The 16,165-nt window shown below is 38.0% G+C and overlaps 2 protein-coding genes across 2 annotated transcripts; both read left to right on the top strand.

The window, feature by feature from the left end:
* The first annotated feature begins 1,203 nt into the window (after positions 1-1,203).
* LOC107958471 (uncharacterized) lies at positions 1,204-2,553 on the top strand. Its single transcript, XM_016894288.1, has one exon. It carries the CDS (start codon positions 1,204-1,206, stop codon positions 2,551-2,553), a length of 1,350 nt encoding a protein of 449 aa, XP_016749777.1.
* A 5,360-nt stretch (positions 2,554-7,913) lies between these two features.
* LOC107958380 (uncharacterized) lies at positions 7,914-9,164 on the top strand. The gene is made up of 2 exons (XM_016894176.1): positions 7,914-8,445; positions 8,572-9,164. The coding sequence occupies exons 1-2, from the start codon at positions 7,914-7,916 to the stop codon at positions 9,162-9,164; spliced, it is 1,125 nt and encodes a 374-aa protein (XP_016749665.1).
* The last annotated feature ends 7,001 nt before the right edge of the window (positions 9,165-16,165 follow it).

The raw sequence follows: 16,165 nt of genomic DNA on the forward strand, positions 1-16,165 counted from the left end.
GTTTTCAACGATAGGACATTAAATAATCAATTGGTACCAATTTTGGGCGCTACGAGGGTGCTAACCCTTCCTTATGCGTAACCGACTCCCAAACCCTTTTTCTCAACTTTTGTAGACTTAAAATTATTATTTTAATAAATCAAATGTTTTATTAAAATGATCAACCTCAAGGTGATCCGATCACACATAAATCAAAAAAAATTGGTGGCGACTCCAAACTTTCGTCTTAAAAGTCGATTCCCGTTTTTTCAAAACTTTTTAAAAATGGTTTCGACAGTTTGGCGACTCCGCTGGGGACTAATAAGAGAGTCAAGCCGTAAAATTGATTATTTTCTGTCTTTTTGTCAAAAATTTAAAATGTAGATTTTAACATACGATCCTTTTATTGCATTTCATGAGTTTTATAGTTTTTGGTCATTTTATTCGTGTTTTACATTTTGAGTTTTTTATATCCCTTCGCATCATACTGCATGACAATTATGGTCGCACCTTTTTAAGTAAGAGTGAGAAACTACACCTTCGTGAGGTTTTCACCTCTGCATGGTCTAGTGGACTGCTTCCGGGATACATCCGTTCCTATGTCTTCGTGAGGTTTTCACCTCCGTATGGCTATAGGGAAATGTATTCCCCTGAACTGAACTCGATCTGCATGAGCCTATAATGGGTGAAGGTTGAGGAATCTGCTAGTTCAGGTACCATTTTCTTAGAACTGAGCCGCATATAGTGAACTCTAAGAAGCCCACCCTAGGTAGAGCTATGTTGAACTCTAGTGATTACCCAGTTAGGTGTTTAATTATTTTCTATTTGTTTAAATTTTATTTTATTTTTTTGATACTAACTTGTTGTGTTTTGTTGTGATTATGTTTTGCATGTCATTTAATATTAAAAAGGTGTTGATTTCTGTTCGGTTGCTAAATTAGAAAGCTTGTTATGGAGAGCGAATTCCTTGATAAAGTAGAGGATAATGCGGCTGTCCGTATGTTGTCAGAGAAGATGCAACTTGAGAAAGGGGATAGCCTAGCTGAGGGGTATATATCGGGGTTGTCGGGCTTCACTCGCATCAACGTGACCTAAAATGAGTTTTAGGAATTGGGGGATATATGGGCTCGTTGGGATGATGAGACCAAGCAGCTATTCTATCAAAGTTATGGTGACTTACCCTACCTGCTCGATATCAAGGTGGACAAGTACTTGTTTCGGGCTATGGCTCAGTTTTGGAACCTGGCGTATAGTTGTTTCACCTTCGGGAAGGTGGACTTGGTGCCTACTGTAGAGGAGTATACAGCTTTGCTTCGTTGTCCAAAGGTTCAAGTCGACAAAGTTTATTCCAAGGCTGCTAGTGCCCCAGCTTTTGTAAAGAAGTTAATGAGTATCACTAGGATGAGTGAACAATGGGTTACAGCTCGAATTCAGCAAAAGGGTGATGGTAGGTGTATTCTTTGTGTAAGTTTGAGGGATCTGATCGTAGCACATCCGGATACAAAGAGGAAATTTGATGTCTTCGCCTTAAGTAGCTATGGTTTGGTGATTTTCCCCAAGGCTTTAAGGCATATAGATGAAGCAGTTGTTGATTTCTTTGATCGACTTGATAAAGGGGTTACACCGGTGCCGACAATTCTTGTTGAGACATTCAGATCCTTGAGTGCATGTCGGAGGGCAAGTGAAGGTAGATTTATAGGGTGTGCACAGTTATTGTTGGCTTGGTTCCACAGCCATTTCTGGAAGGTAGATAAGGTTTCTTATCGGGTTTTTTTCAATAGTTACTCCTCGTTAAAGGAGATAGCAGCCATGTCTAGGAGAGATGACATATCAGAAGAAAATTGGATCGCGCTCCTTCGAAATCTTCAAGAAGAGGATGTTGAGTGGAGAGCTCATTGGTTTGTTCCTGATGAGATCCTTTATCGGTGTGAAAGTTTCGATTGGGTACCCCTACTTGGAATTTGGGGAGCTGCTGGATATGCCCCTTTGCTCGTTTTAAGACAATACAGGTCAAGGCAGTTAGTACCAGTGAAACATAGATTAGCCCAGAGTGAGTTCGCGTATAAGGAGAAGAATTATAATAAGAAAGTTCAAGAGATTTCTGATGCTTGGAAACAGACGCGCCGGATGAAGAGATTGGCTGTTGGACCAATGACGACTCTTGAATACGATGGGTGGTTGAGCAAAAGAGTTAATGATAATATCCCCGAGTCGAGTTTGGAGGATGTTCGTACGATGGAAGAATATTTTCAAGTAATCCCCTCTGAGCTTAAAATCGTAAAACGGGACTTCGAAGAGAGAAATACAGAGTTAGGGAAAAAGATAAAACAGCTGGAGGAAGAAAAGATGCATTTGAGATTGGATGTTGACGTTCAAAAACTCGAGGTCAAGAAGTTGAGAAAAGGGAAAAGAAAGGCTGAGGAAGACTTGGATAGTTTGAAGACTGATTACAAGAAGCTGCGTATGTCGATGGGAACTGCTGGATTGGGAAAGACGTCAGAGCAGTGGCGACAAGAAGTTCAAGAGGAAAAGGCTATAGTAGATCAGTGGGAGAAGAGGTTTCATGATGCTTAAGCACGTGAAAGCACTTTAAAGAAGAGTTTGGCTGAAGGCGAAGGTGAGAAAGAGATGTTAGAAGCTCGGGTAGCGGAGCTAGAAAAGGTCTTGCATCAGCATCGTGGTCGTAACTCTAATATTGAATTAAAAGCCAGCCTGAGTAGAATTGAAGATTTGAAAGGGAAGGTAGAAGAGCTCGAGACTGTACTACAAAACTGTGAGCTTCGAATTGAGTTACTTTAGTCAAACAATGAGCAATAGAAGGAACAATTCCGTCAATCGTAAGACCAGGTCAGGGATAGAGATCACATCATGGGTAAAGCTGTGGCTCAGATTCGAGAAGTGGCTGATTATTTATAGACCTTAGCGGTTCAGGCTAATGTGCTAAGTGTAAAGTATGAGTTAGAGTCGGACCGGGGTCGTGAGCTAGCTTGTCTTCTTAAGAAAGTTAAAACTTTGAGCATTAGGGCTAAGTCATATATGTGATCTATTTTATGTGAAGGATTTTGCTTTTTAATAAAGTTTTTTAAATGGAATTGAATCAGAATCGACGTCTCTTTAGTTTTGCATTCATTTCATGCATTTGCATTTCATCGCATCATGTGCATTAAATTTCACAAAAGAATCCTGATTAAAAATTGTATTATAGTTACCCTGGAACATCAATACTACACACGGAAAAAGACCAAAGCTATGGATCAAAGGTTGGAAAAGTTGGAGCAAATGCAGAAAGAAATGCAGGAACAGATGCAAGCGCAAATGCAAGAGCAATTAGCTAAGATCTAACAGGATATGAAAAATCAAATGTTGGAATCTCAGAGGAGTATAATGAGTGAACTGACTCAGCTACTAGTTGGAAAGCCGGAAAAGGGGAAGAGTCCCATGATCAATGCTGAGGATGATTGCGGGATTCTTACTTACCCTCCGGGTTTCACCCGAAAAAACACTCCAGTGCCTCCGCAAAAGGTGTCTGTCAGTATCAAACCCCAATATCAGACTGGTACTTTGGCACCGATAAATTTTCCAATGGGCTCATGTCTAGAAGACCGATACAAGTGGTTGGAGGAAAAATTCAGGGCGTTGGAAAGCGCTGATTATCATTGCAGAATGGATGCCAAGGAGTTGAGCCTGGTCCCAGATCTGGTACTCCCTCCGAAGTTCAAAATGCCAGAATTCGAAAAATATAATGGAACTAGTTGCCCTGAGGCTCATATCACGATGTTTTGTCAGAGAATGACTGGTCATGTCAATAATGATCAGTTATTGATCCACTGTTTCCAGGACAGTTTGGCTGGGGCTGCGGCTAAGTGGTACAATCATTTAAGTCGTACACAAGTCAAATCATGGAAAGACTTAGCGCAGGCATTCATGAAACAATATGGCCATGTGACTAACATAGCGTCTGATAGGATCACATTACAAAACATAGAGAAGAAGTCGAATGAAAGTTTCAGGCAATACGCTCAGAGATGGAGGGAGATTGCTACACAAGTCCAACCCCCACTGTTGGAAAAGGAAACAACCATGCTTTTTATTAATACCTTAAAGGCGCATTTTATTAATCACATGTTGGGAAGCGCAACTAAGAGTTTTGTGGATATAGTTATGTCTGGTGAAATGATTGAGAATGCAATAAGGTGCGGAAAGATAGAGGCAGGGGAAAGTAACAGGAGGTCAGCCCTGAAAAAGAAAGAAAATGAAGTCAGCAATGTGAATATGGGTTATGCAAAACCAATCATGGTAAATTAACCGAAAGTGGTAGCCACGGGCCAGTAAGCTTCGCCAAGACAAAAGCCCAATACAAAGCAGAACACGGAGAAGCCCCAGTTTACTCCTATTCCAGTAACGTATCAGGAGCTGTACAAAAGTTTGTTTGATGCACATGTCGTATCTCCTTTTTTATTTAAAACCACTGCAACCTCCATACCCCAAGTGGTATGATGCAAGTGCTCAATATGAATATCATGCTGGAATCGCGGGACACTCAATAGAGAACTGCACCTCTTTTAAAAGGTAGTCGAAAGGCTCATCAACATGGGTATTGTGAAATTCGATGATGCACCTGGTGTAGGAAGTTTGTTACCTAATCAACTGATAAAGGGGTAAACGCAATAGTCAAGAATATGGGGAGGAGAATTAAGTTGGATGTGGAAGAAGTGAGAACCCCGATGAGGGAGGTTTTGAAGAAGATGGTAGAGAAAGGTCTAGTCATGTAAGACTTTTGAAGCAAATCCCAAGAAGTAGTGAACTATTGTGAGTTCCATGGAGAGAAGGACCATGAGATAGAAACATGTAATGAATTTAGGGCTTTGGTTCAGCTCTAATGGACAACAAAGAACTGGAGTTCTTTGAGTTTAATGAGAAAGAAGATGTATGCTCCTCGGAGAAGGGGTTGATAGAGAAGAAATCTGAGGTCAATCACCCAGTGGTGATCATTTCGCGACCGAAAATTAATAAAGTTGGAGCAAAATTTACACCGAGAGTTGTGATCTAGAGACCCGCGGCTTTTTCATATAAGGATAACAAAAGGGTGCCTTGGAATTACAATTGTAATATGACATATCCCGAGGAGGAGAGTCAGGTCAGCACGCCAAGTATAAAGGTCGAGCCTGGAAAAGGGAAGTCCATGATGATTGAACAAGGGAAAGAGATACCACTGGTTAATGAACCAGTAACTGAAGATGAAGCTAAGGAATTTTTGAAGTTCCTAAAACACAGTGAGTATAGTGTTGTGGAACAATTGCACGAGCAGCTGGCACACACATCGATACTAACTCTGCTCCAAAACTCGAAGGTTCATCGAAATGCATTGATGAAGGTGTTGAACGAGACCTATGTCGCTGAAGATATTTCAGTGAACAAGCTAGACCGCCTTGTCAGTAACATAAGTGCCGATAACTTCATCTCCTTCAGTGATGATGAAATACCATCAAGGGGCATGGGATCCACCAAGACTTTGCACATCACCACTCGTTGTAAAGGGTATACACTACCGGGGGTATTAATTGATAATGGGTCAGCACTGAATGTTTTGCCCTTGTCCACATTAAATAGGTTACCAATTGACAGCTCTCATATGAAGACATGCCAGAATATAGTGAGGGCATTTGATGGCACTGAGAGGAAAGTGATGGGAAGAATTGAGGTACGTCTGCTGATCGGACCAAACACATATGAGGTAGATTTTCTTGTGACGGATATTACGCCTTCTTATAATTGCTTGTTGGGAAGGCCTTGGATTCACTTGGCAGGGGCAGTACCGTCATCGTTACACCAAAAGTTAAAGCTGGTGACGAAGGGCCGCTTGATAACGATAAATGCTGAGGAGGATATTATTGCATCCGTTACTAGTGGTGCACCATATATAGAAAATGATGATGAAACAATTATGTGTTCCTTTCGGTCATTGGAGTTTGTAAAAGCAACTTTCATCATTGAAGGGGGCAGGGTCCCAATTCCAAGAATATCTGAGGCTACGAGGATGAGCTTGCAATTAACAATGGGAAAGGGAGCATTACCTGGAAGAGGACTTGGAAAGTATCTTCATGGACGAGTTGAGGTGCCGGTTTTGGCTGATAAACAAGATCGCTTTGGCTTAGGGTATAGGCTAGATGTAAAGCAGAAAAGAAAGGAGATGGAAAGGAGGCAGAAGAGGCGAAGAGTGCGACTGAATGGGGTAGAAGTTGAGTGGGAATCAATGACTTTTCCCCATATATCCTATACATTTGTGTCAGGTGGAGTTATTTATCCTGAATTGAAGATGACAAGAGAGGGAACAACTGAAGACGCAATGGAAAATTTGAATATCTGAAAAGAGTGATGGAACGTGATTTAGCAAGAATTCGCCCATATGAGCCTGGAAGTATTCTGAACAATTAGACTGCGGAGGAAATTCCTGTAGTTTTTAGTGCTAATACAGAGTAATGTTCAAAACACACTTGTTGTTTTAAAGCTTAGAAGCAATAAGAATCTTTTGCGAAATAGGCTCATGTTCAAAACGTTTATTTCAATATAAATACACTTTCATGTCTTATTCTGAGCAAATATTCTTTTATCTTGAGCAAATTTCCTTTTCTTGCATTTCATACCATACAAATAAAGTTATACTTAGGTTCATTTGTTTGTTGGATATTCTTTTGTGCCTACAATAGGTCTCTAGATATCAATGGCACGAGTGACGCTGTTACAAACCCAGAGTTCCTTTTTGGGCGAGACGTGTGTCTGGAGGGATCTCAGGATTGTGAAGATGATGAAGACTGTAGCTTACCTTCAGATTTGTTACGGATGGTAGAACGGGAGGAGAAACATATTCTACCTCATAAGGAGACAATTGAGAATGTGACCTTGGAAGAAGGGAAAGAGGTGAACATTGGAACTTGCATAACTGCGAAAACAAGACGGGACCTCATTGATTTACTGCAAGAGTTCAAGGATATCTTCGCATGGTCATATCAAGAAATGCCTGGGCTAAGCGCTGATATTGCGGTGCATCGCGTCCTCATAAAAGAAGAGTGCAAGCCTGTTCAACAGAAGCTTCGAAGGATGAGACCCGATGTTGCAGTAAAAATAAGAGAAGAGGTCAGAAAGTAATTTGATGCCGGGTTCTTACAAGTTGTTAATTATTCAGAATAGGTAGCTAACGTCGTCCTTGTCCCTAAGAAAGATGGAAGGATGAGGATGTGTGTAGATTACAGGGACTTAAACAAGGCCAGCCCAAAGGACAACTTCCCCTTGCCTCACGTCGACACTTTGGTGGACAACACGGCAGGTTACTCACTGTTCTCTTTTATGGATGGTTTCTCTTGGTACAATCAAATAAAGATGCATCCTGAAGATATGGAAAAGACCACATTCATAACCTTATGGAGGACTTTTTGCTACAGGGTGATGCCATTCGGGTTGAAGAATGCAGGAGCAACGTATCAAAGAGCCATGGTAACTTTGTTTCATGACATGATGCATAAGGAAATTGAAGTCTACATCGACGATATGATCGTAAAATCCCAAACAGAAAAGGAGCACATATAGGTTTTGAGGAAATTATTCCTGAGATTGAGGAAGTTTCAGCTAAAGCTCAATCCAACAAAATATACTTTTGGAGCTAGGTCAGGGAAGTTGCTTGGTTTCATAGTCAGTGAAAAGGGAATTGAGGTCGACCCCGACAAAGTCAAGGCTATACAAAAATTACCTCCACCGCGCGCTCAGAAAGAAGTTTGAGGTTTCCTAGGAAGAATAAATTATATCGCCCGATTCATTTCACAACTGACTGAGAAATGTGACCCTATATTTCTCCTTCTCAAGAAACACAACCCAGGTGAGTGGGATGATGAGTGCCAAAAAACCTTTGACAAAGTTAAACAGTATTTGTCTAATCCCCGATGCTAATGCCACCTAGCCCTGGTAGGCCATTGATATTGTATTTGACAGTATTTGACAATTCAATGGGATGTGTGCTCGATCAACATGATGAGACGGGAAAGAAGGAAAATGTGATATATTACCTCAGTAAGAAATTCACTGAGTGTGAAATAAGATACTCGCCAATTGAAAAACTATGTTGTGCTTTGGTTTGGACTACTCGGAGATTGAGGCAGTATCTATTATACCATACGACTTGGTTAATTTCAAAATTAGACCCTTTAAAGTACATAATAGAGTCAGCTGCTTTGAGTGGAAGGATGGCCCGATGGCAAATTTTTCTTTCCGAATTCGACATAGTTTATGTGAGTCAAAAAGCTGTGAAAAGGAGTGCAATAGCAGATTTTCTGGCCAGCAGAGCTTTGGAAGATTATGAGCCTTTGAACTTTAATTTCCCAAATGAATATCTAATGTATGTGGCAATTACCGAAGAAGACACCTCAGAAGATCAACCGTGGAAACTGAATTTTGACGGAGCATCAAATGCCATTGGTAATAGAATTGGGGCAGTCTTGATATCCCCAGCTGGAGATCATTATCCGTTCACTTGCAAATTGGATTTTGATTGCACAAATAATATGGCAGAGTACGAAGCATGTATCATGGGAATCCGTGCAGCCATCGAATGTAAAATTAGGGTGTTAGAGGTGTATGAGGATTCTGCACTGGTGATTTATCAGCTCAAAGGTGAGTGGGAGACAAGAGACCTAAAGTTAATCAACTATCGAGAGCTAGTTCATGATCTAATTAAGGTGTTTGATGATATCACTTTCTTTTATCTCCTGCGAGACGAAAATCAGATGGCATATGCCTTGGCTACGTTAGCTTCTATGATCAGAGTAAATGGACGAGAGACTATGAAGCCGATCCAGATGAGTATTTATGAGGCTCCAGCTCATTGTTACAATATAGACGACGAAGAGGAAAGAGATGATTATCCTTGGTATCATGATATTTTACAATATGTGAAGAATCGTGAATACCTTACCCAGGCAACGGAAAATGATAAAAGAACGTTGAGAAGGCTAGCCAGTGACTATGTCTTAGATGGAGAAATCATGTATAAAAGGAGGAAAGATCAGGTACTGTTAAGATGTGTTGATGCTGTTGAAGCTAAGAAAATCCTGGAAGAGGTCCATGAGGGTGTTTGCGGGACGTATGCCAATGGGCTCACAATGGCCAGACAGATTATGATATTCGGCGACTACTAGTCCACAATGGAAGGAGATTGCATCAGCTATGCCAAGAAATATCATAAGTGCCAAATTTATGGTGACAAGATCCACGTGCCTCATTCACCCCTTCATGTCATGATTTCTCCGTGTCCTTTTTCAATGTGGGGCATGGACGTTATAGGGCCGATTTCACCAAAGGCTTCTAATGGGCATCGATTCATCTTTGTGGTCATCGATTACTTCACCAAGTGGGTAGAGGCTGCTTCATACGCCAACGTCACAAAGTTGGCAGTCGGCAAGTTCTTGAAGAAGGAGATCATATGTCGATATGGCATGCCAGAAAGGATCATATCTGACAACACGTTAAATTTAAATAAAAGTGTGATAGTAGAGGTCTGCAGGCAATTCAAGATTAAGCACCATAACTCGTCACCTTATCTCCCAAAAATGAATGGTACGGTTGAGGCAGCTAATAAGAATATCAAAAAGATCATGGGGAAAATGACTGAGACCTATAAGGATTGACATGAAAAGTTACCATTTACTCTTTATGCCTATCGAACATCTGTCAGAACTTCTACCGGGGCAACACCTTACTCATTGGTTTATGGGATAGAGGCAGTTTTGCCCATTGAAGTCGAAAGTCCTTCTCTCCGGGTTTTATCAGAGTTGAAGCTGAACGAAATATAATGGATTCAGTCCCGGTATGATCAGCTGAACTTGATTGAAGAAAAGAGACTAAAGGCTATTCGTCATAGTCAAATGTACCAGAAGCGAATGATGCAAGCTTATAACAAAAAGGTTTGCCCCAGAGTATTCTGTGAGGGGGACCTGATATTGAAATAATTTTTTCCTATGCAAAAAGATTTCAGACGGAAATGGATGCCAAACTGGGAAGGACCTTATGTGGTAAAGAAGGTTTTTTCTAGAGGAGCACTGATATTAACTGAGATGGATGGTAGGAGCCTGCCTAACCCAGTAAATTCAGATTCAGTCAAGAAGTACTTTGCTTAAGAGGTGAAAACCCGCAAATGGCACATAAAAAAAAAGGGGAGAGGCCAAGGTGAAAACCCGCAAAGGGCGCCTTGAGACCAAAGGGGTTTTGAATTGAAAACCCGTAAAGGGCAATTCAAATTTTGACCAAGGATGGGGCAGGAGGTAATCTTGCTATGCTGGAATTAATGAAGAAGAAGTACGCATGTCTTGGGGCATCGACGGAATACGCTAAATCTCCTAGGCACATGATAAGCTCAAAATGGTTCTCGTGGAATTCATACGGAGGAGCTTGGGCTGTGATATCTGAAGAGCTCGTTTTTGTTCCTCTTTACCTATTTTTGTACTTTGGCAATATTTGCTTCCTGTAATTAATCCATTTGTCTTGAATCTTGTTCCTAATAAACTTCATTTTTGACCATCTTTATCTTTATGTTCACGTGCTTGTATTGAAATAACGATTAATGGGCTAATAACACTTTTGCAAAAGAGGTTTTGCATATTACTCTAGAAGTTTCTAAATGGTATAAGAACCTGAAACAAGACTATCGTTTAGAACTTACCCAGCTTAGGGGTGGAATATTTGTGTTCAAATTGGGATTATCTCTTCAGTCAAAGATATTGATTAAATAAGAAAACAGGATGTTATGACAACCAAAGTATAATAGAGGATCATGATGTTTTTCATTAATGAAATATCGGGCGTACATATCTGGTCATAGGGCCCAAAGAGTGGTATAATAGACCGAATTGATGGAAGAGGGGTTTTTGAAGATGGTAAAAATCTTAGGTTCTAGAAATACAATGAAATAGACCTTGAAGTTGCAATGGGGCAAACCAGTTGAGCAAAATGGGTTGTTTCTATGGGTTTCGCTAGTCGAGCAGGAAGGCAGCATAATACGATGTGATAAAACTCTGATGAATAACGAGTGATGATACTTAAAGTTTAAAAAAAAAGAAATCATTTTCATTTCTACATTCATATCATTCATAACACATTTGGTTATGTGCATCTGATTCATTTCGGTCATAGCATTCTAATAATTTGGCATAAACATAGACATGAAATCGAGTCCGCAGGGCCCAGAGGACAGTGTAGCGACATCAGTGAAAGTTGAAGATCTTATCTCCATGTGTCGGCTATGGAGCGGATCGAAAATGGCCAGTCTTATCTCCATATATCGGCTATGGATCAGATTTTAGCCACCAGCCTTATCTCTCTAAGGTAGCAAGAGAGTAGGTTGAAGATACAGGTCTTATCTTCCTGAAGTTGTAGGAAGCAGACTTAAAGTTACAGATCTTATCTCCATGTATCGGCTATGGAGCAGATTGAAAATGGCGAGTCTTATCTACATGTATCGGCTATGGAGCAGATTTTAGCCACCAGCCTTATCTCTCTGAGGTAGCAAGAGAGCAGGTTGAAGATATAGGTCTTATCTTCCTGAAGTTGTAGGAAGCAGACTAAAAATTACAGATCTTATCTCCATGTATTGGCTATGGAGCATATCAGAAATGGCGAGTCTTATCTCCATGTATTGGCTATGGAGCAAATTTTAGCCACAAGTCTTATCTTCCTGAAGTTGCAGGAAGCAGACTGAAAATTACAGATCTTATCTCTATGTATCGGCTATGGAGCAGATCAGAAATGACGAGTCTTATCTCCATGTATCGGCTATGGAGCAGATTTTAGCCACAAGTCTTATCTTCCTGAAGTTGCAGGAAGCAAACTGAAAATTACAGATCTTATCTCCATATATCGGCTATGGAGCAGATTAGAAATTGCGAGTCTCATCTCCATGTATCAGCTATGGAGCAGATTTTAACCACAAGTCTTATCTTCCTGAAGTTGCAGGAAGCAGACTGAAAATTGCAGATCTTATCTCCTAAGTAGTAGTGGAGTAGATGGAAACGAGTTCTTATACCCCTGAAGATGCAATAGGTTAAAGTGAGGTTACCTGAAGAAATGGAGCATCACGAAGTCAAACCTTGGCAAGACCAGGAAAAATTGACCCATTTGAAGTCTTTGCTCTATTCTCGTTACACGACAATGAGCAAAGAGGGGCAGCTGTAGGGCCTAAATTTTGCCCAGCCTAAATACTACACAGGCCCAAACCCAAATACCAACCCTCAAACCCAATTCAATCAAGCCCAAACTAAAAAACACTACCCAAGCAGAAAACCTTAGTCCTAAATGCTTCAGCCACTGTAGCCAAGTCAGTTTCCAAGCTCCATACGTTGCCCCTCCGACTCATACGCTACTCTCTACGTTGGCATGCCCACGACTACCCCACGTCGCCATACCTGTGAGGAGATAGCAAAAACAGTAGAGAAGTTGGTTGTATTTTTTAGCTATAAAGAGCCCGAATAATGATGGTAGGGGGTTTTTTTTTCCTTTCTTTTTCCTTTTTCTCAAAGAGATAGAACACAAGTTGTATACAAAATACATTCAAAAAATCAATAGAAAGCACACAAGAGAATACTGGAAAGGTGATTTTTCTTATAATCTATTTTTGTCTTTATTTTTTCATTTCTTTCTCCTTTTTTCATTCGGATTTAATACAAATACGAAGTATATATAAGAGAGGGAGGAGGGGTCTTACCGGAGTCGTGCTCGTGCCGTCGACGACCATGGGACGTGGGATCTTTGATGGAGGCGGTGTCCGACGAAAATGGGAAAAGAAATGAGAGAACCTTTGAAAGTTTTTAGGTTTTTTTTTAAAAGAGGCAAAGGTGAAAATGATGTTCAAAACAAAAAAGTGATTTTGATAGCAAAATAAAACAGCACCGTTTGGTGCTGGACCCATGCCTTTTGGCTCAAAATGAGGAATTGGCGCAATCAGTCCCTCTCCTTCGCGCTTGCATTCAATTTGATCTTTCCTATGTTTTTTGTTTTTTTAAATTTTTCCCCTAAAATTGGCGCATCTGTTCACTTTGGTCTGCGTTGAAATGTTGCGTTTTGAAGCTGGGAATAATTTCGTTGTTGGTCCCTGCACATTTGAGCGCATTGCGCTATGATCCTTATTTCATTTTCCATGGTTTATTTTATTTATTAATTATCCTTTGATTTTAACTTTTTTTCAATTAAGTTTACTTTTTTTTTACTATTCATCTTTTTCATATATTATTTTATTATGTACTGTTTTTTAATTAATTATATTTAGGTAAGGTTTTTTTTTACTTTGATTTATTATATGACTTATTGGATTTAAAATTCTTTTATATAATTTTATACCTTAGGGATTTATATGACATTTATTTTTCTACCTTAATATACATATATATACGTTTATCCCAAACACTTTCATATATTATTAGTATTTATTATTTTATTTATATTAAGTTTTCTTTATTTTATATATTCCTATATTTAAAGATCTATAGATGTCCAATTCAATACCATTATACATGTATATACATAACTTATACTTTTTTACTCTAAGTATGCATTATTGATTTCCTATTATTTTATGTAAATATTTTCTTTAATTTTTTTTTATTTTTTATTTTCTTTTTATATGCATATATATTATTGATTTTATATTATTTTATGTACGTATATCTTCTTCCAAGGATCCTATTTTAAATGGTATATTATATTTATTTTGAATACTTTCATAAGCTAGTATCTTTGTTTTTATATATAAAATTTTCATTTCATGTATATTATTTATTTAGATTGACAAATGCTATGTTATGTGTTACTCACTTTTCTTTATATATACATTATGTCTTTTGAAATTTCATTCAAATATTATTATTTCATATATGATTTTTATTTAATTATTTTTTATCTATTTCGAACTTTCATGTATGCTACTTTAAGATTTGTATATATGTTTGGTTGTTTGCATATTGATAATTCCAAATTGCATTTATTCTATGTCACTTATTTGTTTGTTAGTTTTAAAACTTGCCACATATTGTCTGTGTTAATTTGCTTGGAATTTCTTTAAATTTGCTTTTAATTCGTTAGCTTTCAAATGTGAATATTGGTTTTTTAATATATGTTATGTCGCTTTTACATGTATCCTAATCCTTTGTATTTTTCTCATTATCTATCCATGTCATATTACTGCTTTTTAACCTAAAGTAACCCAAGCGAATATATTTTGAGCCGATTTTATAATTGCTTATTTGGGAAACTTTTTCAAAACAAGGCAATGTTTCGGGTTTGGGAAATTCGGGAAATCGTGCCCTAACGTGTTGGGTTTCGTTTTTTTCGTTTTGTCAAATAACGGAATACCCTTTTAAGAGTTAGTTGCGTGTTTTGGGAAATTTTCAGGCGATCTCAATTTTTGGAGGCTTAAAATATCATGTCCTAACGTGCTAGATGTGGTATTTTATTTCTTTGAAATGAGTGAATCTTGAAATCCAATTCGAGTGATCGCACATTTTTAAAGGAATCGTATTTTGGCAATTTTTCTTTGAGTTTTCGACGATAGGACATTAAATAATCAATTGATACCAATTTTGGGCGCTACGAGGGTGTTAAACCTTCCTTGTGCGTAACCGACTCCCGAACCCTTTTTCTCAACTTTTGTAGACTTAAAATTATTATTTTAATAAATCAAATGTTTTATTAAAATGATCAACCTCAAGGTTATCCGATCACACCTAAATCAAAAAAGATTGGTGGCGACTCCAAACTTTCGTTTTAAAAGTCGATTCTCGTTTTTTCAAAACTCTTTAAAAATGGTTTCGACATACCCTATAGGGGTGTTTTGGTCATTTTACCTGCCTTAGGGGTCTAGGTACTCTTATCAACTAATTAGAAGGTCTACAGTCGCCTCGAGTGACTCGTGTAACCTTAACTGTAACGACTTAATTTTCAGCGGTGTCGGAAATGGTGATTTGAGATCACTAAATTCGACAAGTAAGATTGAACAAGATAGTAATTTAACATTTATGAGTCAAGTAAGAATTTAGAAGAATTTGTGAATTGGTGAATTTAGTGAATTAAAAGAATTTATTATGTCAAACGGGTCAAAAAAATGAGGTATCGAGACCTCAAATTTGAAAGCTGAGCCATAAATATTTTTATAAATATTTATGGAGTGTCATTTAGTTAGTATTAAAGTTTGGTTGAGAAATTTTAACGTTCGTGTAGTCAATTAAATAAAAAGAACTAAATTGTAACAAATGCAAAATTTGCTAGAAAGAATAAATAGCTCAAGTGTTAAAATAAAAAGGATTTAAAGGGAAGTTAAGCCTAAAAGTGAATATGCTGGACGGCAAGGGCAAGAAAATCAGCAGAAAAATAAGGGAAATAAGGGCAAAATTGGAAATTTTACAATTTTAACATATAAAATAAGGACAAATTTGAAAAATCTAGAGATCTCTTCATATTTTCTCAGCCAAAACGCCATAGAAGGTCTGGAGAAAGCTGTTTTTTCATATTTTTACATCATGTGAGTTTAATTCTTTCTTTTTCTTGATAATTTTTATGTTTTTATGACTTTTACAATTAGGTCCACTTATAGAATTCATTAGTTTTTGATTTTATGGGTGAAATTGGAAGTTACCCTGGATGGGAAAGGGAATTTTATGATGAATTATTATGAAATTTAAGTTTTAATTTCATATTAAGGTGGTTTTTTAAGTGATTTTTATAGAAAATGGTATGTCGGACCTAATTGTGAAAAAGTTATGAATTGAAGGTTAGTGTTGAAATTTAGAATATCAAAGGTTTTGAAATAGTTTATAATGATAAAATAAAGTGTTAATTGAGAAAAATTAGTCCAATTGATGGGTGAATTGAGTAGGGACTAAATTGTAAAAACTATAAACTTTGGGGTAAAAGTGAAATTTTGAAAGTTGAAGAGCATAAATTGTGAAGTGAAATAGAAATTAAATAAATGCTAATGATTGGAAATATTTTATATTATAGATCAAGAATCCAAAGAAGAATGAGGAAAAGAAAAAGTTGCGGAATAGTCCCTAAATTTCAATATCTTCTAAAATCAGCCGGGTAAGTTCATATGGTTGAATTTAGATGTTTATTTGTGAATGATTGAATGATATAATGTGTTATTATATATGAATTT

Source organism: Gossypium hirsutum, chromosome A13, assembly GCF_007990345.1.
Source record: "Gossypium hirsutum isolate 1008001.06 chromosome A13, Gossypium_hirsutum_v2.1, whole genome shotgun sequence".
NCBI classification, from domain to species: Eukaryota; Viridiplantae; Streptophyta; class Magnoliopsida; order Malvales; family Malvaceae; genus Gossypium; species Gossypium hirsutum.

Excerpts from the sequence above, each read along its gene's own strand:
- LOC107958471 (XM_016894288.1), top strand. The coding sequence starts at position 1,204 with ATGGCTCAGTTTTGGAACCTGGCGTATAGTTGTTTCACCTTCGGGAAG.
- LOC107958380 (XM_016894176.1), top strand. The coding sequence starts at position 7,914 with ATGCTAATGCCACCTAGCCCTGGTAGGCCATTGATATTGTATTTGACA. Across the intron at positions 8,446-8,571 it reads CGGAGCATCAAATGCCATTG|CCATCGAATGTAAAATTAGG; the intron begins GTAATAGAATTG and ends GAATCCGTGCAG.